Source organism: Cuculus canorus, chromosome 7, assembly GCF_017976375.1.
Source record: "Cuculus canorus isolate bCucCan1 chromosome 7, bCucCan1.pri, whole genome shotgun sequence".
NCBI classification, from domain to species: Eukaryota; Metazoa; Chordata; class Aves; order Cuculiformes; family Cuculidae; genus Cuculus; species Cuculus canorus.
The window spans coordinates 3,885,047-3,909,777 of NC_071407.1; the positions used below are offsets into that span (position 1 = coordinate 3,885,047).

At 42.5% G+C, this 24,731-nt stretch overlaps 1 protein-coding gene and 1 long non-coding RNA gene across 4 annotated transcripts in view; both read left to right on the forward strand.

The window, feature by feature from the left end:
• Nucleotides 1-9,616, forward strand: part of LOC128852660 (uncharacterized) — a 30,963-nt gene extending 21,347 nt beyond the window's left edge. Inside the window, exons 5-6 of one of the 2 annotated variants that reach the window (XR_008450630.1) lie at nucleotides 7,039-7,163; nucleotides 7,805-9,616. This is a non-coding gene — a long non-coding RNA (uncharacterized LOC128852660). The remainder of the gene's footprint in view (nucleotides 1-7,038; nucleotides 7,164-7,804) is intronic. The other variant, XR_008450629.1, reaches the window with a different exon arrangement.
• A 2,324-nt stretch (nucleotides 9,617-11,940) lies between these two features.
• GFRA1 (GDNF family receptor alpha 1) overlaps nucleotides 11,941-24,731 on the forward strand; it is a 168,996-nt gene continuing 156,205 nt past the window's right edge. For both annotated transcript variants that reach the window (XM_054070988.1, XM_009570572.2), the window contains exons 1-3: nucleotides 11,941-12,437; nucleotides 13,873-14,169; nucleotides 15,437-15,520. In XM_054070988.1, the coding sequence (XP_053926963.1) occupies nucleotides 12,398-12,437; nucleotides 13,873-14,169; nucleotides 15,437-15,520 (421 nt within the window). In that variant the 5' untranslated portion in view covers nucleotides 11,941-12,397. The remainder of the gene's footprint in view (nucleotides 12,438-13,872; nucleotides 14,170-15,436; nucleotides 15,521-24,731) is intronic.

Sequence of the window (24,731 nt, forward strand, 5' to 3'; positions counted from 1 at the left end):
TCCCAATTTTTTTACCGATCCCTTCAGCCATTCTGTTTCACCTTCAGTTTAGGATTTATTTACTAGTGACTCCATATAGTTGAAAGTATCACTTAAAGATGTTCAAGGGAGTTAAACAGACTAAGAGAAATTTCTGCATGCTTGATGCATCTTTTAAACATTTTTAGTCAATATTCATCAACAGGGACATTGCTCATAAAGTGGAAATCTTGCAGGAAGAATGCTTTTGGATATTCCTCATGGGGGGGGAAATATTGCATTATCTTCATGCAGGGATTAATATTTTTTGTTCTCCGTGGGATAAAAGATGATTGAAAAATAAAGTTAATTTTTTTTTTTATTTTTTAAAATGATCCAAACCTCAATTTTAAATTGATATTGACTGGGCAGTCAACACATTTTCAACTATGCCTCAACAGAGTGTCTCTCTGCTGAAGTGAGCTATTTCAGATGTCTGAAAAAGCATTGCTTAATGCCTGTAAGCACCGTCAGAAATCAATAACTCTGAAATTTGTGCTATTTGTACTTAAAGTTTGGCATGCTGCTTTAATTCAGTCTGTTTGCAGTAGAATGAAAGTGGGTATGAACAATTGCCACAAAGCACAGAAATGTGTGGAATAATATTCTGTTACATTGTAGAAAGAACATAACTTTTATATTTGCAATATTAATTATAGCTTTTATTGGAGCTCTGCAAAAAAGTGCAAATTCAAAATATCATAGGAAATAGCATTCTTTCGGTGGTTACGTATAACCTGACCATAACCACCCTACAATAATTTTTAAGAATTTATAAAAAATGTCATAGAATCATAGAATGGTTTGGTTTGGAAAAGGCATTAAAGCCCATCCATTTCCAACCCCCTGCCATGGGCAGGGACATCTCCCTCTGGATCAGGGGCTCCAAGCCCCATCCAACCTGGCCTGGAACCCCTCCAGGGATGGGGCAGCCACCACTGCTCTGGGCAACCTGGGCCAGGGCCTCCCCGCTCTCTACTATAAAAAATTTCTTCCTAATATCTAATCTAAATCTCCTCTCTTTTAGCTTAAAGCCTTTACTATTATATCATTAATGAAGAAAAACCCACATTTTCGAGATGCTTTAAGTGGTCACATGATTAGCAAGAAATGAAAGCAATGCTGTCAATAACATGAGCTTTAAATATTAAGAGGAGCAATATAAAAGAATTCCAAATTGTGTTTCGAGAAGAAAAAAAAAAACAGGATGCTGAATTTGAGTTTAGTATTTTTCAGTAGAAAAAGGCAGCTCTGGATTTTAGTTTTCATATTCCACAGCTGTCTGCATATTGAAGACTAGATTTATGTACTTTTATTATACAAACGTACGGCCAACTCCTGGATTTTGATCACGTATTTGTGAAGTCTGTTCAGTGACGATGGTTCTACGCATTTTCAACAAGGAAAATCTGGAAAAGTTTGTGTCCAAGGTGAGAACAGGCTGAGAGAGTTAGGGTTGTTCAGCCTGGAGAAGAGAAGGCTGTGAGGAGACCTTAGAGCAGCTTCCAGTGCTGAAAGGGGCTCCAGGAAAGCTGGGGAGGGGCTCTGCATCAGGGAGAGCAGGGAGAGGATGAGGGGGAACGGTTTTAAGCTGACAGAGGGGAGATTGAGATGAGGAAGAAAACATATAGGAAGGAATGTTTTGGTGTAAGGGTGGGGAGGCCCTGGCCCAGGTTGCCCAGGTTGCAGTGGTGGCTGCCCCATCCCTGGAGGGGTTGAAGGCCAGGTTGGATGGGGCTTGGAGCCCCTGATCCAGTGGGAGATGTCCCTTCCCAGGGAAGGGTTGGAACTGGAGGGGCTTTAAAGTGCCTTCCAACCAAAATCATTCTATGAATTAAGAGACTTAACCCCTTAGGCTGAACATTTAGGTGTTTTAACACATTCCACCAAACGCATGAAGCGTGCGTCTTCAGCTAAGGCTGTCATAACGCAGTGGAATAGATACCCTGGGGGGGTACAGCTTTCTGCTTCTTGTGCTCTCCAGGTGTCCAAGAACTACTGTGCCCCAGCTAACTAGTCCAAAAGGGAATAATTTAATGTTACAGTAATTCCCACATTTCCAGCCAAGACCGCAGCCTCCTTTTTGACTCTCTGAGCAGTGTCAAAGTAGTGCCTGCTTTGAAGTGTTTACAACATTTACAGTCAAGACCAGAACGGAAGACCATCGTGATGACCCAGTTTACAAAGACAAAATCTGAGCCTTGAAGATCTAAGTACAAGGGTGTGTTCCAGGGAAACACACAAGTTTCTGTTCTTGTGTATGTCGTAGTTTAAGTCAGGAGAGATTAAATGCATGCAGGAATTACTACATGATAAATGAAACTGCGAGGTATTATTCTGTGCATTAGTAGTCACTCATTCACAGAGGCCACAAACATCCAAAATTACAGGAATATGGTTAGCTCTGCTTTCCCTTTCCTTGCTGATAGGAGCAGTGATTATTAGTAATCTGGAGGAACAGGGTGTTACATGTGGTGGTTGTGAGGTTGGTCCCATGCATCCCTGGAGGTTCTCTACACTCAGGTATCCCTAAAAGTTCAATTGTGCTTCCCCCCAAACTGGAACTTCTGTGTTCTTGTTCAGTTGTGGTTTTTTTTTTTTTCCCCTTGTTCCCTTTTATTAATGAATAAAGAAGGGAAAAATAACTCAGACATGCTGTCCTGATGTTTCAAAATATTCTGACCATTCAACTGTCAGGATGTTCTAAGTAGCTTCAGTCTGTTATGCAGCTTAGAATGTAATCAAATTCAGAAATCATCACATTAATCACAATTGCTTTGGATTTTTTAAGTCTCGGAACATTACGCTTATGTTTCGTTCTGGCAGGATGCCGTTATTGTACATATTTAAACAATTTGTGCTTGTTTGTTATAAACAGTGACCTACTGGATAATGAAATAGTGACAAATTTAGAGTGGTCACACTGCGGCCATTCAAGTGATTTGTTACAGTTTTGAATTTACCATACAGTATTTACATTTTATCTTAATACTTTGTCTGCAAGCGTAGTTTTTCCTGTTTTCATAAATTAACAACTCAAAAATTCCAATGAAGATGAGTTCATCAGAAACTTCCTTCTTTTCCTTATATGGGGCTTCAGATTTCTAGTCTTTTTGCCAATTTATAAAATAAATTATATGGTTCAATGGCTCATATCTGCAGCCCTTTCTGTGGCCTTTAAAACTGTTTCTCAAGTATTGTTTGTAAGAAGCAAACAGACATTTGACAATTTGTATGCTGGATGCTCTTGCAGTTTGTTACAGGATTGGCTGTTAACCTTTTTTAGGGTCAGGACATTGTCCTTTCAAGTGCTTCATAGACATTGTACACATCAACCTCTATAGTCTGTAGCACACTCCTCCTTTTCGTGGACCAATAGTTTTTCACCAGTGTGGAGGAAAACCTGAGCTAGAAGTCAGATTGATTCATAGAATCATAAAGATTGGAAAAGACCTCTAAGATCATCCAGTCCAACCATCAGCACAACACCGCCGTGCCTGCTAAACCATGTCCCCAAGTGCCACGGCTACATGCTTTATGAACACAGGGATGGAGACTCCACCACTGCCCTGGGCAGCCTCTTCCAGTGCTTTACCACTCTTGCATTAAGAAATGTTTCCTAATATCCAATCTAAACCTCCCCTGGCAAAACTTGAAGCCATCTCCTCTCATCCTATCACTTGTTACATGGGAGAAGAGACGTAAAGGTGGAAATTAAAATAGGTGCTTATTTAACCTGCTTTTTTTTTTGCAAAGAAACTGCTAATTGCTGGTTTCAAATGTTACACCAAGTGTTAGAAAAGTGTCCCAGGACAACAGAAGATGCTTATGTGTTCTCCTAGGCTTGGACCTTACATCCATGCCACCTAGAGAGAGAAGGAGTGAGAAGCTTCTGCAGTGGATAGCAAGGCACATATGACAAAGTCAGCAACGGCAGAGAGATGGGTTCTGAGGGCTTCTGAGAAGCACTAAGGGTCCTCTCTCTGAGTACCTGACCAAAATCAGAGGAGACCTTTGGAGGTGATGGTAAAAGGGGAAAAAAAAAAGTCCAGGACAGTCTGAGTCAACTTTGTTCAAGTCAGGAAACCACATGGAGAAAAAGAGTCAAGTTCCACTCATACAGCAGCAGGGGGAAGGTTTGTTTTCAAACCTTGTCTTTAGTCTGCTCCACCCAGCTAAAATGACTTTTCTCTCCTAAAAAAGAAAACTCGGTCTAACCCATTAGTTTCCGTTCTAATAAAATATGGTTCTGAGATTAAGAGGCTTTGGTGTGTCTGCTTGAAGTAAACAGCCAACCCACCCTCATATCCCTCATGGTCAGGCAGAGGTGTGGAGACCTTTACATTTCATTATTTTTACTGCCAGGTCTGGATATGGTTTATTTAGGACTATTCAGAATGCAGTTCCATGTAAATGACTTGAGTCAGGATCAAGTTTAGACAGTATCCAGGAAGCCTGAATGCTTCACCTTCATAATTTAAAAGCGGGCATCGCTGTTTATCATCTGAATTATGTCTGCTAGTAAAGCTGCAGGAAAGATGCTGGCATTCCATCGTAAAAGCTGTTTTACTGGTGTTACCAGCACGTAACAGATAGATTCCTCTACAGAAAGTGCTGTAGATTTAACTATGCGCCACGTGATTAAACCAGGAAACTTTCTTTAACAGGCAGAGTTGTAGTTGATGTAACGAATGCTCTCAGAAAAGCATGGAAACAGGTAACTGCGAGTAACACCGGATACAACTCTAAGCTTTGAGAGTTGCCATTGAGAAGGGTCTGTTGCGTTCACCTCTGTGGTGAGCACAGTGCGCGGTGGGTGTTCTGCTGTCATCGGGGTTTGACAGAAGTAGTAACAGAGAAGCCACGTAATGGGATTATGTGGCATTTCAGTAGAACAAACAGGTCTTGATTTTCAGCACCGCTTCCAGACGATAATCAATTGGATTACAGGAGAATTATCTCATAGTAGGGTTCTTCCTAAATTATAAAAGAAAAATGCATGTGTTAATTAAGGGGATGTTGTTGCTGAGTCAACAGAAATATTTACTTTTTATCCCATATTTACTGCATCATTTTAATGATCAAACATCTAATTTCAAATTGTATTGTGTGCATTTATTTTCCCTGAAGAGTTTGCAGCTATTCAGGAAATTGTGTAAACAATCCACAACCCCTCCTTTTGTTTGAACAAAACAACCCCACAGAAACACATACACATACCCCAAACCCAAACAACCCACTAACACCCTCCTTCCTTCCCAGTAAAAAAGCCCACAAAGCAAACAACCAAACCCCAGATATCATCTGATGTCAGAGGTCTAAGAATAGTCAGTTTTGCCTTTTCTGTACAATGAATTCTCAAGGCATTTACATTTCTTCCACTTCTATTTTTTTTCTCTTGATCTCCTTTCACCTCAAGTATAGATCTCTACAGACTTTTTGTACCCTCACTTTCTCACCTCAGAGGAAGACTGATTGAACAGAGATTGTAAAAATTAACACCGACAGAATCGCTAACCTTTTGAGAAACTTCCAATAAGATTACTGTTCTGGTGATGTTCACCATCAGGAGGAAAAATTATTTTACTCATCAGGGCTGGTCTAGCAAAAATAGAGGAAAATACAGTTTTGAAAATCCAAGAGGAAAATTTTGCCTGTAGTCATTGAATTCTGAAATAACTTTAACCTCCATGTGTCTTTTTTTTAACTTCCCTACATGAGGCAGAAGTCAGGGCAAATTTAGTTCTATAATTTAGAATAAATTAAGTGCAGTAAGTGAAAGCAAAATATTTCTCTGTGATTTCATATTCCTTGCTCTGTCAATGCATGAATATCTGGTGTAGCATGAACAGTGAAAACTGAATATCCATCACTGGCTAGAGATGCGCGTGTTTATTTCACACGTGGTTTTATACAGAGATGTTTTATCACTTTCAGTTAAACACAAGAGTGGAATGAACCTACACTAAGTGAAGCTGTATGCAGGTGGAAGACACGGGCGTTCTCATTCCTTACAGGCTTTCTCATGTGCTATTCAAAAACCTGATTTAAGTGTTCTGAGATGTTAATAATTTCCACAATTATGGCCGGGGTTTTTTATGCTCCCTGAAATGCTGTATTCCTACAGCAATAGACTTATTTACAGTAAATCATTTTGTGGAGCTGTAGCTTTTCTGCAAGGATTATGAGATTTGCTAATGTAAGTATATTTTACTTCAGTAGAAAGTAGGGTTTCCTTTCTTGTGGTTTGGGATTACATGGTTTTCCTAAGACCACGTTGCTGGCAGTCGCAGGAATTTAAAAACAAAATGAAGGTTTTGAGTTAACAAACAGAATTGTGGCCTTGGTTGAATCTCATGGGATCCCTGATACCCAAGCGATGCTGGAGGTGGATGCTGTTTAGAACTCAAGTTTCAAATGATGCTGTTTTAGCATCTGAATTGCATTGTTCTAGATTTTACAGGCACACGAATTGCTACTACTTAATATATGCTACTTTATGGGGTTTGTTTCATCTTTGAGACTTTTACCTGTGCCACATCACGTTTCTTTGCTGACTGCATCCTCTTCTGCCACGGAGTTCAGCCCGTTTTGCTGCTGCAGAGACACGAATCCCCTCTCCCACGCCTGCCTGAGTTGCCTCTCCCAACAGCTAGAGGGCTGTATTATTCCATTTTTAAGGCAACAAGACATAAATCGAGGGATACAACTATTATCACTTTGCCTTAACAACTTTTTCCTTCCCGGTTCGGGCAAACATCGAATGTCTCTGCTTATCAGCATTTAAAGTTTGATGGAATCATTTGTATAAGACAGAACTTCACAAGTAGCTGCAGTTTTGTCTCTATTTTCAAATCTTGGAGGGAAGCGACTATACTGCATTTCTTAACTACAAGCTCTCGGAAGCACATAGTACTGTTTTAGTAGTTATGCATCTATTCTGAAATCATAATCGGGGTCACACACGAGATAGGAACACACAGAGGAATTTTACAGCCTGGTTTTTTTTTTCCATTCCAGGTGGCCCGATACTACCCAACACAACCTCTGGTGAGGACAGGGAAGCAAGAGTTCAGGAAAAACTTCCTGGCCAAGAAGGAGCTGTGGGAATTCACTACCAGGTCTGATTAAAGTGGAGACAGAGGGTACTTTCTTTTCTTATACTTCTGCATCAATTAAAGTCACTCAGTGATCTGGATTGAGCTTCCACATGGTTTTTATTTGATTCCTGTGTGAATGCTCATTACTTACTTTGCTTTTGTTTTATGTTTTCTTCCTGATGCTTACTGAAAGCTCTAAACCCAAATAAATGACAGGTTCAGTAAAAACTCAATCTTGCTTTTGTGCTGCAAAAGCCCATTGAAGGCTTCATAAGCCCCTCAAAATTGATTTTTGGAGCACTGTTATTTAATCTGTCCTTTACAAAACTTTAATGCCTTGAGCAAATCCCTCTTGCCTTATTCCCACCACAAGACGCTTTGACTCCATGGTAAACAGATAAATGTAAGACAAAAAAATGCAGTTCAAATTGTTCCCCCAGACCCTAGTAATTCTCTAACTTGACTGTTCTCCCTTTCTCATTATTGAATAAAGCCTCCTGTGTAAACACTACATTTTGTGCTCCCATGGCACGCAGGCATTTTCCCATCAGTTGCTCATTCTCTCCCACCTGCTCCATTTGACTCATTAGTTCAGCTCCAGCTTTGCTTCACCTATTCATTCCCCAAATAATTCTATTTAAAGTTCATGGCACTGTTCTTATCCTCAGCATACTTTCTCTTTACAGATCTACTGGGCCTGCAGATAATGCTGTGTAACTTTCCCTGGGGCTCAGTGGCTCCGTGGCTCCAACTTCAATATCTTGCGGGGTTCAGTCTTTCAAAGGAGGTCTGTGGCAGAGATGGCAAAGGGAATCTGCAGGCTAACTGTGGTCCAGTCAATGTATTAATTCCAGCTCCGTAGGCTGTCATCCGAACTGCCGCCAGCTGTAACAACTCGATGCACTGCTCCGACACTGCGGCTTTTGCACGTGGCTGCAAAACAACATCGGCAAATCTTTCAGTCAGCTCCTTTTGCACGTGACACCTTTCTGAACGTTTGCTGTCAAACATTAATTTCCACGCAAAGGAGGAGGCAGCAGGAAATCCAGTAAGACTGAATGTAGAGAAAGAGTTTTCTGACATTGTAGATGCTGTATGGCTGGCCTGAAGGATGGCCCTCAGTGCAGGTGCGGTTGGACGCTGGTGGTGCATTCAGAGCGTTTGTGTTCTGCCTGCAAGGTGATAGGAAGCTTAAAAGCATCTATAGTTAGGGGTTCACTTATCTTGACCTACTTGATTGAAGCACTGTTTCAATATGGAAGTTTTAGTATCAAATAACTCTTCTCTCCCCGCTACTTTTTTTCTTTATTAAGTTTTCGACGAATGAATATCAGCTAAGTATAGAGAACTAGAAAGAACCAAGTAACTAAAACTATGTTAAGACTGAAGCAGCGGCTGTTACGCTGGCAGTAAGTAGCTTGAAGAAGTTAGTACTGTCTTCCACATTATTTATATTGTAATGTCCTTTAAGCAATAACTCGGTGGTGATTATGTCGTCATCTGTCTTCTAATGAAACGTGTGTCCTTACCAGCTGTACTTTGCAATTTGTATGTTATATAATACTGATCCTCTGGAACTTTTTAATAGAACTCGGTCAACAAAATAGAAAACCAGCTTAAATATCTTTAAAAATGTTCACTTTAAGGACTTCTGTATGGTTTATTGTTTTTATTATTCATTTGACCGAGGAGCCTTATGGTTTGAGCGATTGCCAGTTACAAACTGTAGGGTAGACCTCGATTTGACTGGAATCAACAGCAACGCGTCCATTGATTTAATTTTACCTCAGAGGACTGGAAAAGAATGTGCAGAGAGCAGGATTATGACTCCAGCCACAGAGTGGCTTATGGATTTTTGTCTGGTATCTTTTTATATTCTTAATAAACCTGAAAATGATTTGTAGCTACGATTCACGGCAGAGTATATATAAGCAATACTAATACAACCTGGTACGTCAGATCCAGAAAGCTGTGTACCTTGTGTGCTAAGGTGACACCAGCCCAATACGCACGTGACTTCACCTACCCAAAAACTCATCGATTCTCTAGGAAGAGAGTAAAGTATTTGTGTCGCTTCAGTGCTAGGATGACATGGAAACTATTTTAGTAATAAATGGAAAGGAGGGCATCTAGAGATTAATTTAAAAAGACTGGAAATAAGTTGACAAAATTTATAAATAATTCCATCTCTGAAAGAAAAAAACAGTGCAAATTTGGTAATTTCTGCTGTGGAACAAATGTCCTTGTGATTTGCAAGATGCTTTCTCGCACGTACAGTCCTGTTAAAGAGTGCATAGCGCTTGGACATTCTAAGCATCTCTGTAGCATGGATTTTCTCCTTGGGATTCTTTTTTCAGAACATGGTTGCACATTAAAACTTTTTTAGGATTGAGACATTTTAACCTTTTTTTTTTCACTTTGGGTGATAGTTTCTCAGAGATGAGTCAAAATGCTCGCGAGAGGAGTGTTTAGCGACAATCTTCAGCATTTCGGGTGCTTTCCAGCTGTCTTGTTATTTCTGAACTGTCAGTAACATTTTATTCAGTTTTTAACACTTAAAACACGATTTCAGTTCCACTGTAATAGTAAACACCCCACCAAAGCTGTGATTTATAGCAGCAAAAGTAGCTATTAATGCAGAGATTTGCAATGTGTCGCTTTTCTATGCCAAACAACACTCTGTGTGTATATGTGTCTGTGTGTGTGTGTACATATATATATATTCAGGACATTAATGCATGAATGGTTTTGTAAATAGTAGCTTGGATTTCAGTCTTATTTCCGTTTGCCTTGTTCTGCTGTGAATGTTGTAGCTATTCCCGACTTATAATTGCAGAGAACAGGAGAATAATGCTACCCCTGTATTAGGCATACAAATAACTTTATACAAAGTTTATCATGGTGACAATTACTAGTGAAGAAGCAATCACCTCTCTGTAACACTGGTTCAATTGGTATTGAAGCTGTTTGCAAGGCCAACTTGTTTCATTAAGTAGGAGCTACTGCAAAGGCTGAGGCTGACTTGCATTATCAATGCTATCACCAACTTAGCACCTTCTAATTGTCTTGAACTACTCCAGGAATCCGGCTGTTGTCTTTGTTTCTCTCCAATTATCTCCTTGTATTTGCAGCAGGTAATAGCTTTGTGACCATATAACAGAATATGCCCCATCATCTTGAATAACTAAAACCCAAACGGCTGTGAATTGACACCGCTATTATGACTTTATGGAGCAAATCAGTACTCTGGGCAGTTGTGGATTTTTGGGGTGGATTTTTTGTAGGAATATAAAATCTGTCTGTTAAGGAAAAGTGGCAGGAGAGGAAAATAACAACAAAAAACCAAAGCTTCCACTCGGGTTCTGTGAATGTCGCATTCTCTGTATCTCCTGGCATATGCTAAGCTTTTAAATAAGTGTTTCTGAAGTACCTTACAACAATTTAGCTCCATCTGCCATCCAGTTTTCGCTATAAAAGTGGCCAGCCTGATCATCTCCTGTCTCATGAGGCGAGGCAAACTCCTTTAGGCAAAATTTATTGTGAGGAGAAGCAAATTCCTTAAGTCAAACGGGCCAAATCTCTTGTTGGCGACGTTGCCAAGTAAAAGATATACTGATTATTTTTTTTTTCAAATTAAAAAATAAAAACATTTGGTTGCAGCTAAAAAAAAAATAAAAACATTTGGTTGCAGCTAAAAAATAAAAACACCTGAATTAAATTTTCCACTTACGGAAAGAAGGAAATCTGGGAAGTGATGCTATTTTGGGCTAATTGCATTTAGTTGCGTTTCGGGGGAGCGCTACATAGTAGCGACTGTGGGAAAGCCACTAAATAGTTCTCTGCGTGAACCATCTGTCACGAAGATGGGACATATGCTCGCTTTGTTTATTCCGGAGCCAAGTGGAAGCCGCTACCCTCGGCCCGCACCGCACCGCAGCGCTGCGCACCCAGGGGCGCTTCTTCCGCGCGGCAGCGCCCTCACGAGGGGCTACAGGGGGACACCACGGCAGTGCCCCCCGCCCCTCGGGCTGGGCGGGAAGGGGCAGGACCCCCGCGGAGGGCGGGGATGGGTGGGAAGCGCGGTCATTCCCATTGGGCATCCGCCCCCCCCCCCCTCCCCCCGCCTCTCCCGCGGGTCGGAAACGCTCCTGGAGCTCCGCGCTCGTGGTGCTCCCGCTCCGGCAGAACCCGAGCATCCCTCCGTGTGCGGGGGCTCCGCGCATCTCGCGGAACGGCGCATCCCTCCGTGTGCGGGGGCTCCGCGCATCTCGCGGAACGGCGCATCCCTCCGTGTGCGGGGGCTCCGCGCACCTCGAGCATCCCCCCGTGCGGGGGGCTCCGTGTATCCCGCGGCACGGAGCATCCCTCCGTGTGTAGGGCCTCCGCGCATCCCGCAGAAGGGAGCAGTCCCCCGCGCAGCGGCTCCGTGTATCCCGCGGAACGGAGTATCCCTCCGTGTGCGGAGGCTCCGCGCATCCCGAGCATCCCTCCGTGTGTAGGGGCTCCGCGCATCCCGCGGAACGGAGCATCCCTCGGTGTGTAGGGGCTCCGCGCATCCCGAGCACCCCTCCGTGTGAAGAGGCTCCGCGGAACCGGAGCGTCCCTCCGCGCCTCCCGACGTGGCTTCCTCCCCTTCCCTCCTGCCTTTTCCTGTCCCATTTTTCCCCCTGCCAAACTTTCCCAGCTGCCCCCTGCCCCCGCGCAAGCTGCGCGCTTCCCCCCCCCCTCCATCCCCCCGCGAGTCAATAAAGTTGCGCTTTGCGGGGTGGGGGCGGAGAGGCGACATTCCCAGCAGGAAGGGGGAGCTCGGGCAGCCCCGGGGAGCCCCAGGCGGGGGCTGCGAGTGGCTCGGGCGGGGTGGGCAGGCTCCGCGGGTCCCCCCCCTCCTCCCGGTGCGCTGTCGGTCCCTCCCTGGGAAGAGGCGCTGCCCACCCAAGGAGGCGCCCGGCGCTCCTGCCCCGCTCCCACTCGCTCGAGCATCCCCGGGCGGGCGGCTCCGCGCTCAACTCCGCTTTCAGGTTGCTTAAAACCTAAGGAGGAATAACAAAAAAAAACCCCTCTACATCTGTGTCGCTGCTCCTGCCGCTGCTCGTGGCAGCGGTGAAGAAGAGAAAGGGTTTGTTTTGCCTTTTTTTTTTCTTTTTTTTTTTTTTTTCCCTTGAATTCAATGGATCTGAACTTGGAATCTTTGGACCTCGGCGGTTTTGGAATATCTACATGCTGATCCTCTTTGTTGTGGCACATCAGCTCGCCTGGGGAAACCATCCGAAGACAGCAAGATGTTTCTCGCTATCTTCTACTTCACTTTGCCCTTAGCGGGTAAGTTGCTGCTTTCTGTCTCTCCATCGCTTCATAAAGCAAAGCGCAGCGTTGATGGATTCGCGTCCCTGACGGTTGTCAGTCTTTATTTTAGGCAGAACAGTGAAGTTTCCAGTAGTTTTTAGGGCTCTGCCTCGCATCAGTTAACCCGGTCTCTATTTAAAGCTCTGGGAGATCACCGACTTACCTACTTGCCTCTTGTTAAATTGGGTTCTCGCAAGTTACGGGGAAACTTTTCGTTTTAATGAAATAAGGCTGTCTTGGGGAGGGGTAGGTGGGTGGCAAGAGCCAGCTGAAGGATTACAGCTCCCGAACCTGGCAGCCTGCCTGCCTGCGAGGGGTTTGCAGCCCAAACGGGTTCCTTTTCCACAGGAGATGTTCGCCTTTTCCATCTGCGTGTGTCTGAGGGAGCGTGGCGAGGGGCACGGCGGAGACGAGGGAGTTAATCTAATTTGCTTTGTTCTCCTGCAAAAGCATCATACGTGGAGAGAAACGGAGGGGAGGGGGTCATAAATTTTACCTTTATACGTGTAGAATAAGCCAAAAAAAAAAAAATGATAATCTGTACAGCCTTTAAAAAGTGACTGACGCAGAAAGAGGCGAATATCAATCAGTGAGGATGCTTATCTCCGAGCAGGTTGTTCGGGGATGTAATTGAAATTACCGTGGAAAGTGAGGCCGAATGTTTAACCCCTCAGTTAAACACTCCGATCCGAAGGTTATTTGTTTCACCAAAGTGGAGCTGAGGAATAAAGAATGCTTGTTTTGCCAGGCGCGTTAACCCTTGTGGGTTCCCTTCCCTTTTCCCCCCTTCCTTCCCTTTTCCCCCCTTCCTATCATTTTCCCGCCGTCCTCCCCTTTTCCCCCCTGCCTTCCCTTTTCCCCCCTTCCTTCCCTTTTCCCCCCCGTCCTTCCCTTTTCCCCCCTTCCTCCCCTTTTCCCCCCCTTCCTCCCCTTTTCCCCCCTTCCTTCCCTTTTCCCCCCTTCCTTCCCTTTTCCCCCCCCTTCCTTCCCTTTTCCCCCCCTTCCTTCCCTTTTCCCCCCCTTCCTTCCCTTTTCCCCCCCTTCCTTCCCTTTTCCCCCCCTTCCTTCCCTTTTCCCCCACTTCCTTCCCTTTTCCCCCCCTTCCTTCCCTTTTCCCCCCTTCCTTCCCTTTTCCCCCCCTTCCTTCCCTTTCCCCCCCTTCCACCAGCCGGGGTTAAACGCGTTCTTTGCTTGGATTCCCACCAAAGTGGATCTGAGAGCTTGGAAAACCCCTGTGTGTTGGTTTTTTGGTGTGGTACCAAGCCTGGAGGTTTGCAAGGTGCTCCCCTGGTGCTCCCCTGGTGCTCCCCTGGTGCTCCCCTGGTGCTCCCCTGGTTCCCGCTTTGTGGAAACCATCTTCAATCCCTCAATGAAAGAGTTGTGGGGTTTTTTTTGTGTCTCCTCTCTCTAGACGTTCTCCTGTCCGCAGAAGTGAGCGGAGGGGGGGACCGCCTGGATTGCGTGAAAGCCAGCGACCAGTGTCTGAAGGAGCAGAGCTGTAGTACGAAATTCAGGACACTGAGGCAGTGCGTAGCTGGCAAAGAGAGCAACTTCAGCCGGGCCACGGGCCTGGAGGCCAAGGACGAATGCAGGAGCGCCATGGAAGCTCTCAAGCAGAAGTCTCTGTACAACTGCCGCTGCAAGAGGGGCATGAAGAAGGAGAAGAACTGCCTGCGCATTTATTGGAGCATGTACCAGAGCTTACAGGGTACGTTGTAAAAGCACAGAAACGCGACGCTCCCCTTGGTGCAGCAGCGGCGGAGTTTGCAGCCCCTCCGGCCGCTGACCCCAAACCAGGGTCTGACCCCCATCCGTCACGTTGTGCTCTTCAGCTGCGAACTGAGGACCTTTCATCCCACTCCAGAACAGCTGCTGCTCGGTCTCCTCTGGTTGGGAAATCCACAAGGAGGAGGGTTTCCTCCCGGGGGGGACCCAGCTGACTTTTGTAAAGCAGAGGCAAAAGATAAGGGCGCTAGAAAGTGCGAAAGCTCCAAAACCAAATCAGTTGGAGAGATAGCTTTAATAATATTTAAGCTCCTTAATTAGGATTCGCCTAAGGAGATCACAGGACGCTGGAACTAGTTTCTTAGCTCTCTGCTGAAAGTCATATGAAGAGGAGTGTTGTTTTAAGAAGTTTATTCTTTCCTTCCCTGTCTTTACTAGCAGCTTTCCCTGGGTGTGCTGAGGCAGGAAAAAAAAAAGAAGCCTTTGCTTCCCAGAGCCTGTGGAAGTGCCAGTTAGGAGGGATAGGACAGTGATTGACTTGGGATGTCTGTTCTTGGGGGCACCGGCAAATTTCCCATAGTCAGCTGAGAACAATCCTTATGTGAGGTGTCATTTTGTCCCTGTTTTGCTCTGGGGTTGAAGATGGAATCGTTCACTTCAGTGTGGTCCCCATTTAACTCTTCCCTCGGTGCTTCTGCAGAAAGGGGGGAAGCCTTCCCTTTCTGTTTGTTTAACCAAGCATCAGCTGGGATGTTTTAATGAGTCTGTATATGTCTTTGTTCTAGCTTTCGTAACAAATTACACTACTCTTGGATGTTTTCATCATAAAAAGTTTCCCTTCTGACAGCATCTTGTTGGGAGTTTTATTCCAAGGATGCTCGGTTTTGGCTGTTACTTGGGCTGCTCCTCTGCCAAAAAGCTCTGCTGTTAGGGTAAATGAAGGGGAACATCCTTGCTCCAGCTTCTCTCCCGCTTGCGTGGGATGGGACAGTGCCTGTGATGTCACAGGCAGTCTCTGCAAATTATGACCTGATCCATGGAGGAAGGAGAGAAAAGAACTACTGACAGGGCTATACAACTTACTGCTTTCAGATGTTTTTATAGGTAGGAGAAATAGCCACGCAAATTAGAGAGGAGTACTTTCCGCAGTTCCAAAGTAGCTTCATTTCAGAGTAAAACTAACCAATAGAATCGTATCCTGAATTCTTGTATTGGAAAAAAAAATAATCCAAATATTTTTTTGTCTTTAGGAAATGACTTGCTTGAAGATTCCCCTTATGAACCAGTTAACAGCAGACTATCAGACATATTCAGGCTAGCACCGATTGTATCAGGTAAGCAGCCTTACAATTCTTTAACTGAGATATGATTGCAATCTGCTGCTTTGTCATTGGACTGTGGAACTTTTAACCAGTACTCAAATAAAAAGGAGTGTTAATGGCTTTCTAGATTTAGGAAGTTCATGGCATAGTTAAACACAAGAAAATACTAATTGGTTTTGAAATAATAGCTAAACCTGAAAGAGTGCTTGGCAGGATGGCAATTTGTATTATTTTTGAGTGATTCTTGACAATAAATGCTAAATTTTCCTGTAGGTGGCAATCTGATTCCCTGCGTTCCTAATTTACAAATCGGTTCCTTTTTGGGAACGTGGTCAGTGCAAGTTACCTCCCATTGACATTAAAGGAGATCAGGAGAGAAATCATTCAAACGTTTGCATAAGGGAATGCAATTTCTGCTTTCATATGTTTTTTTTTTGTTAAAGAAATTTCAGAATTCAGGTTTGTCTTCTTTTGTGGGACTCCTGCGTGTTTAAAGAGCCTGTTGACAACTTCTTTCCTCTTCTAGTTTCCTCTGAACGTTTGTTGTTGCTGTGTGGCTGTCTTTCAGAGCTTGTTTGCAGTAATTTGAATACCTTGCTCAGTAATTAAAAGGTGTTGTTTGTTTTCTGTCAGCCTAAATGGCAGTCGTTTTGTGTCGTATTTACTGAAACAATGAATTCTGGGGCATTGAGAAATTCGGTATGAATTCTCTTTTTGGGAGTTTCAGAAAGTTTTAGAAGGATGCAGTCTGTGGTCTGGACCTTTGGTTGTTGAGCTACGTAAAAATGGAGTGTGCATGGCACAATGTGAAAGTCTGGCAGTGTTGAAGCTGTAGTTAACTGACCTGCTATGGATAAGCAGCAGTAGATGACTCTTCAAAAGATCTTTAAAAGAGAGAAGAAAGGACCAGAGAGAGTGGCTTGACCAATTTTCAGGAGTACTTAGACTTTTTAGGACCTTAAGTCTCATTAAAAGCCAGGGGGACTTGGGTTGTTAAGTATTTAATGGTACAGATTTTCAAAGGCATATAGACACATAAAACGCAGATAACTGCCCATTGGGATTTTCAGAAAGGACTAAGTGATCTAAATAGGTGTTAGATGCCCAGGCAGTTTTAAAAATTCTAAGTGCTTAATGCATCTTTAGGTATCTTAATGCCTTTGAAAATCAGCCCTTTAGTCACTTTTCCAAGTGTGACTTCAGATCCAAATCCCATACATCTTTTGAAAGCGTTATCTTAGTTTGGTGAGCAAGTCTGTTGGAGAAATAGTAGAGAACAAGGATTAATTTCTGAAGAATCTTTATTCATTTTATTAGGTTTTTTTAATCGCTTAAAACTCCCAACTTAGTACAACACCAAGACAAAATCAATGCAGAGGAGTTCCGGGCTGGTTGCTTCAAGTTTATAGGCAGCCTGCTGAGGGCCAAATTCTCACTTACCGCAGCAGTTTCATGATCTCCATAGAAATACCGTTCTGCCTTTCTGTTATTATTTTTTTTAGATTCCCCATTTATTTGCAATGTAATTATCTTGAAAGGTAATAAGTTTTTCTACCTGTTCTGTCCAGCAATGAAGTAAGACCTCATTGCCAGCAAGTGACGTCCTTCCACCACAGTCACTTAAAGATGCAGGTGGACTGATTCAGACTCATTCGGTGTTCTTAGTGCACCCCAAATTGCTGTTCACTTGTTTTCAGGTTGACAAGGACTGGAGGACTAGATTCCCAGAGAGCAGCAACCAAAAGTTCTAGTACAGTGGAAAATCATCCGTTATTTGGAAGTATTGTGCTCTGAAAGAAAAAGATTAGCAAAAGCATTTTTTGTATCGTCATGGTTACTACTGCATGTTCCATTCTTTAAAGCTGCCTAGGCTTACAGATTTTTTTGCAGGGCTCTGCAAATACCCCAAACAGCAGAACTTGGTAACGGTTTTATGTCTTGATTAAAAGAAACAATCAAAAAAAAAAAGTCCTGTATAAGCAGTGTTGGCAGGGGTTTCATCACTGGTGTTCTGCTAATGTGGTCATTGTGCTTATAGATATTACTGCAGTGTTCACTCTTACTAAAGTTACTTGGGTGTAATTAAAAGTAGCGGTTAATCTTTTCATTGCACAGAGGCCGTTCTGTGGTACCGTATGAGTTGGCGTGTGTCATGTGTAATGCTTTGGGCATTTATTTTATTTGTTTTTGAGACAGTGTAGAAAATCACAATGCCTTTTATGCTACATGAAAGAGGAAAACCATTGGCTAAGATGACTGTTTTGTGCATTACGTAAGTCTTTTGTAGTGCACATCAGTGTGAGAAATGGTGGATAGTTTATCACAGCAGTTAAAGTTGATCCAGTTCTATACTGAAAGAAGTTCAAATGACATCCTCAATGGAAATGGGATGCCAGTTTCTCAATAATCCTTCAAGCATTAAATGTTGATTTCAAACAAAAATCAGGAATATACTGCTAAACCTGTTACTGTTTGTAGTTTCTCTCCAGTTCCCATTATGTCAATGGCACAAGTGATGCAGTCATGTTACTAAAGTGAAGCTTTGCTTTTTGTTTCCAAGTAATCTATGTTATGGGATTAGCGGTGTAGTTAGTCTAGAACTAGAAAGACAAGCTGAGTGTTGTATATAAATTTAAAACAATGTCTGACAACACAGAACAGAAAAACCTAAGCCCACAAAACTATTTGTTGTCGTGCTAGCTGTTAAGCCCAGGGTGTCATATGTTTAGATACTAACAAGCATGAATTTTGCATTTGAATCACTACTAACATTGCAAGGAAAACCTAATTTATAAGACAATAGTTGGTAGACAACCTAGGAATGTGAGTTTTTTATGTACTTGTGATGAGGTATCCTGAGTATTCCAGGGTCTGATCTTCCTTTCTTTCCATCTACACTTCATAATTCAGCCTCTTCTATAAATTTAGTCCTCTGACACTTCACGTAGCCAAATCCAGGACTTCTTAGCTGAAGGACAGGGCTGTCTTGTGTTTTGGTTTGGGCATGTCTGGGTCTGAATTTTCTTTAGAATTACTATGTCTGACGTGGTGCTTGTGCCTCAAGGGTGTGAATTTTGTGCTGGTGGGCAGCTCTTCAAATTACTGAAGGCTTGTGTATGCGTTTTAGAGAGTAACGGATTTGAGTTAGTTATTCTTATGTAAAGATTTTGCTTAAACAGGCATTTTTGCTTAAAACGAAACATTTTCTGAGAGTTGAAAACATTATGAGGCTGTTGACTTCTGTCACAACTACTGTAAATGCAAAACCTGTTGACTGGATTTCAGAGGCAAGTTTCATACCAAATTAAGGATAGATGCTTGAACTAGTCACTTGTTAAAGCTATCTATAGCTTTTTACTAGCTGGGGAACAGTTTGTCCCTTGAATTTGTGTTGTATTTGACGCTGAGCCTCACAACTGGGAGATAACCTTATTGTTTTGGTATCAGCTGTTACAGTATAGTGGTCCCCTCTGTGGGATATTGTAAGAAAATCATTACTTTCAATCCAAAACGGAGAGCCTCTAAACCCGAATACAATGGCTTAAGCCATATCTGTGAAGTGGTGTAAATAAAATACTTAATGTTAAAAAGAATTGACTATTTAGATCAACCTATTTAGGATGACATAATAATCTCCTCCCATGGATTCACTTTTAAGTTGCCTAGTTAATCATATGCTTGTTATCCCATTGCTCAGCTCTGTGTATTGTTTCTCCTTTCTTTTACATCAGTTATGTTCAGAAATAATCTTAAAGAACAGGCTACAAAAATCAGAATGTTTCTTAGAACATGTAGGTTTTGCTGGTGGAGGATTGGTTGACTCCATGCTGCTGGTTATGCCTTCTTTCTAGTTGCCTAAATGCAAAGCGGGTAGAAATTAATTATTTTGCCAATATTCCAGTGTAGCATACTGTTTTTACAAAGTGTCCTTTGTATCATGAACAAATGAGAGAAAGAAATTGGCTCATATGATTATATATCAAAAGGAGTGTTTTGCGATTCTGCTGTTCTGTGCGAGGCTGTTTACTCTTTAAAAACTCCGAATGCTCTGGTGCAGAAAGTAACTGGAAGCTTGCATTTAGAAAAGGGTATATTTTATTCTTGTCAGGGTAAATTTGTTAATTAAAAATGAAATGGGTAGACAGCATAATAGCAAACAGAGTTTCTTACTGGAGTGTATCTTTCCACATTGGAACATGGGTAGTGGTACTTCGGGGTAGCACATAGAGTGAGTATGTTTGATTTGCATACTGAATAAGCTAGAAGAACAAATGCAAACAGTTACGGTCAATAAGATGGCCTTTTATTGTGTTTAAAAGTTGAGACTAGAGAAAGTTAGCAGTGCTGGAGCTGTCAGAAGGGGTGTGTGTGTGCTGGTGGCATATAAATCGGGCAGTCTCGTGTACACCCTTTCCTTGTTGGAGATGGAGCTGGGTCTCCCTTTAGGATCTCTACGTTGTTTAGAAGGAGAGCAGGTTAGTTAGACATTTTGCCTTCTCCCTCTGACTTTTTCTGAAGTCTTTTAGGCATCGTCTGTCGTTGGTGTTCACAGATCAGAAAGTCAATTCTGGGAAAGAATGAAGTCTAGTGTGCAAAATACTTCCTTCAGGATCTGAAAGACTTTTATAAGGGGAGACTTCCTTCTTCCCAGCATAAAACCTGTTCTGAGTATTGATGACAATTCTCTGGTCCCTCCCCATTATTTTATCCTTCCCAGGAACGGGGTAGAGACATCTTATAGAACGGATTTCAAGTGTTTGCTTTGGAAGAGTTGCCGTCAGCAAAGGTACAGGAGGAACATTGGGGTTTTTCAATATGAATTCTTGGGGTCCAGAGAAACAGAGTTTTCTTCTCTGCGTGCTTAAAGTTCTTTAGGGTTCCTCATACTTTCACTTTTTGCTGCTTCTGTAAAGAGGAGCTGTGGAACTAGAAAACACCACGTCATAGTTAATTAATTTTACCCAAACATTCATAACCCCCAAATTATTTTAATCAAGAATTGAATGTTTCCCCATTCATTTTGCAGTTCTTGACTTAATGTAAGAGCTGTGTTCTGGGTAGCAGGTCCACGACACTTTAATTATCATTTGCTTCTTTTTTTCCTGCCTGGTAAACAAGTTTTGGTTTTTTTAGAATCCATAGACAGCATTTTTTAAATTCTTTATCAAAAAGATAAGTTAGTGTCTCTGTCCTACCAACAGATTCACTGCTTTTTTTCCTTTTTGGGGTTTGTGGCATGCAAATTAGTGGCCTCTGCCATTAATTAATACTGTATGGCATTCCCAGTCCCTACCTCCTGAGGCCTCTAATCCTGGTTCTATTCTTTAATCTGTGTATATTTCAAATCCTACATACTTTTGTAATTTAACACTGTGTCTTTTTCTGACATTTCTGTAGGAATATTTGAGGTGCCACATTTCTACCAGGGCAACTTAATTTACAAAATACTAAAAATTGTGATTTGCCTTGACTATTTACAATGTTCTTATTGGCTCTTAGCTCCCATATTGTTCCATTTTATTTAAAAAAAAAATGAGATACATCTTGTTGGTTATGTTGCACATTTACCCAATTTCATAAACAATAAACCAGACCTTATTAAGTTAATACGAGTCTTGCAATCTGATTCCGTTCCCACTGAAGTAAGCATAACCCATCCAAATCTTTTTATTTGATTATGATGTATTCTGTTTCCTGTTGTAATTTTGGGGCTTTGTTCTGGTTTTCTGATGTGAGGTTGAGCCTTTTGATAACAGAAAATTAAAAAAGGTATTGTGAATTTTGCCTGCACTAGACTGTCACATGCATGGCTATGCCTTCCTTTGTAGGGTGATACGTTAAAAAATAGTCCTTGGACTGATACGTACTATTGTTTTTGCAGTTATAAATCAAGACTTACTGTTTCCCCAGTGAGGATTTGTGGCTTTTTGCCTGTTGCAAGAGAAAATGCGAAGAACATAGGGATCTATTTTAGCTGCATTTAACAAAATGAAAATAGTTTGACAAAAATAAGTCTAATCTGAGCGTGTACAATGTTTGTGTTCTTTGACATTTCTGTCTGCAGGTTTTCCTTGCAGAGACAACTAGGCTGGCTTCCAGGCAGATAACAAGTTATCAAGGGTGCCTAGATACTAGTTGCTGATTTCCACTTCTGCATTTTCATAATCAGATTGGACTTCACACAAAAGAAAATCACTTTGGCGACTGTTGGCTTGCAGGAGCTCTTCATATTTCCTGTTTTCTGCATTTCTTGAAGCTCAATCTGATTATGAGAGGGAAATTAAGTACCTTGCTGAAGTAACTGATTGACTAGCTTATAAACACAGTGCTTACACGCTTTAGCTTCAGCAGAGACATGAACAGGCCTTGAAACCCTGAATGGGAATATGTAAATATCCTCAGCTTCGTTCGTATTTCTTTCCTTGGTGAGATTATTGGATCTTTTTTGCTAATTTCTTTGAAGATCTATGAGACAAAAGAAAAGGTCTTTGTTCCTCAGGTATATAAAATGCACAGCTTTAAGCAAATGTAGTTTCTGCTTGTCCCAGAAGGCTGGACAAGTTTTGCCAACCTGTTCCAACGGGAGAAACAAGAAGAAATCTATTCCATGGAAGGAGGATGCATCTGGTGATAAGACCTGGAGCATTTATGCATGAATATTCAGCGTCTCCTTAAATACTGGGGGTAGTAAGGGAGAATATTTAGGAGACTTGAAGGAAACTCAAAGGAGAGCAGTATTCTCCTGTAGCATCAAAGGAAAGTGTTGGGAGATAGCTAGTTGAATAACCATAACTACGCTTTTGCTTACAATTTGTAGTGTATAAAGCAACCGACATCTTTTCTTTGTCTGGAGTAGTGTCTTTGGACAGTGCAATTGCCATCCTTTTGTTCTGTATCTTTCCTGCAGGAAAGCCTCAATTATAATGTGGTATCAAATGAGCAAACGTTAGGAAATGGCCTCTGGTTGTGCCAAGGGAGGTTCAGATTAGGTATTAGGAAAAAATTCTTCACTGAAAGGGTTCTCAGGCACTGGAAACGGCTGCCCCGGGAACTGGTGGAGTACCCATCCCTGGAGATACTTAAAAGATGAGTGGGTGAGGTGCTCAAAGTGTGGTTTATAGTGGAGAGGTATGGTTGGACTGGATGATCTCCAAAGCCTTTTCCAACCTAACAATTCTATGAATTTGTATGTGCTTTTGAACAGCAAATTGTGTGCTTTTGTTTCCAACCCCAGTCCAGCTTTATGGTTTGTGGAAGTAGGAGCAAAAGCCCACAGGTACTGTTAGCAGTGTCAGTGGGATTACTTGGAGAGATCTGGTACTTACTCGTCACTGAGGAGGGAGGCAGAATCTGGTTCCCTATGGGGAGAGGTACCATCATTTCAAGGACATGGGGAGCAGGAACAGCTGCCAGGGGACCTCAGAAACACAGAACTTGCCAGGGAGTTCCTGGTTTTACCTGGTGTCTACAGACTGCTGTGTCGCAGGGGTGTAAGCGATTGGACACAACCACCCTGCTAATGGGGCTGCTGGAGGCATGACAAGGTGAGAGCGAGAAAAAGCCCGTGGTCCATATGGCATAGCTTTGGCGCATTGCAGGGCGCGGTGTTGGGAATACTGTGGTGATGGAGGTGGTGTAAGGACTGGTGCGGAAGAGCAGCTCGTGCTGAGTAGGCATATTTCTATGGCACCCTTCCTTCGAGGGCTTCTAAAGTGCCTTCTCTGTACGCTGTGTCCCCTGGTGAAATGCAGAGAACAGTGCCCAAAAGAGCAGCATCCTGCAGCTTTCTGTCTCTTGATGGCACAGCAAGGTGCACTTTATGGCAGGCGATGTGCACTTTGGCTCTTTGCACTTTAAAATAATTTAAAACTTTATTTTCATAACCCTATTTGTATTTGGCTCTCAGGGATAACTTTGACAGCCTTGGAAGAGCCAGTGTTATCTGTTAGGAGCTGACAGTATGTTAAAAACGCTAAGAGTAAAGTACTTGTTTGCGATGAAAAGAAATCAGAATTTCTGGATTGTAAGGCAGAACTTATTTGTGATAAGTATCCAATATTTCTTTCTTTAAGCTGTACATTATATTATTTTAGCCTGAGGAAGAACATGTTTACAGCTTTGATTTTTAGAAATATGACCATTTTTGTTTATGAAAACTGTTTTATATTAGGTTTTTGGTATTATTGTTCTTCCATTTTCTTTGGTTGAAACTATGCAGCAGCAATGCTGTTGGTATAGTAAGGGCATTAACACAATCAAGTTATTTTTGGAATAGTTCTTTAGTTACTATGCTGCTTTGACAATTTTTTTTTTAAGTGTCAGGCTATTGTCCTGCACAATCTGCACTCAGCCTGAAATTTAACTTGAGAGATGCATGACAAAAGTGTAATGGCATCGAGAGAGCTCTTCCTACATAGAAATTTGCTGAAATGATGGGTTGTAAAGAGAGTTGAAGATATCAAACAATTTGAGTTGGAACCTATAAATAAAGATGAATTTCTGCATTCTCCAGTTATATGATTTTATCACTGTCTGGTGTCTATAAAGTGCATCTTCCCATTAAGGTTTTGTCATGCAGCTGATGAGGTTCAGAAGTGTTAAAAGCTTCCACTCTCTTCCTTTTAAATTCTGCACCCTAGATTCAGTACTAAACTCAGTTCAGCAAAACCAGAAATCACCATTTCCCCGTTCCTGCTCCGTAGAAGACAATATCTCTCTTCTCCACGCTCCTCAGTCCCACAGCCTCCAGCTCACTGCTGAAGTTTTTATGTTTAACCGTGACAGTCAGGCTAAGAGACGCTGCTGTCGCTTCCTTGAGCCAACAACCACAACTCATTCCTGCCTTGACATACCTTCTCCATATACCACCGTGCCTTCTTTGATTGTCAACTTTGCTTTCTCTGAAGCATAACTCCTCCACCAAATCCCCTCTGGCTGTAGGACTCGGTGGTTTCTCTGTTGCTGCCTCATGGAGTGGCTGCTTTCCACCTCAGCTGCTCACGGCTCAGAAAACCAACTACAGTTCCTCCCTTTCCTTTTTTACCACACGCTTTTCTTTGCTTTCCTGTCCGCTGGTTTTGTGTTGTGGTCTGCCTCTGGTGCCTCCCTGCTCTCCCTGTCGCAATTCCCCCAACACCTTCCTGTCTTCCCTTGTCCTGCACTTGTGAGATACCGCCTTCTCTCCTTCTTCAAACTCTACTTTTCCCAATGTTCTCCAAATTGT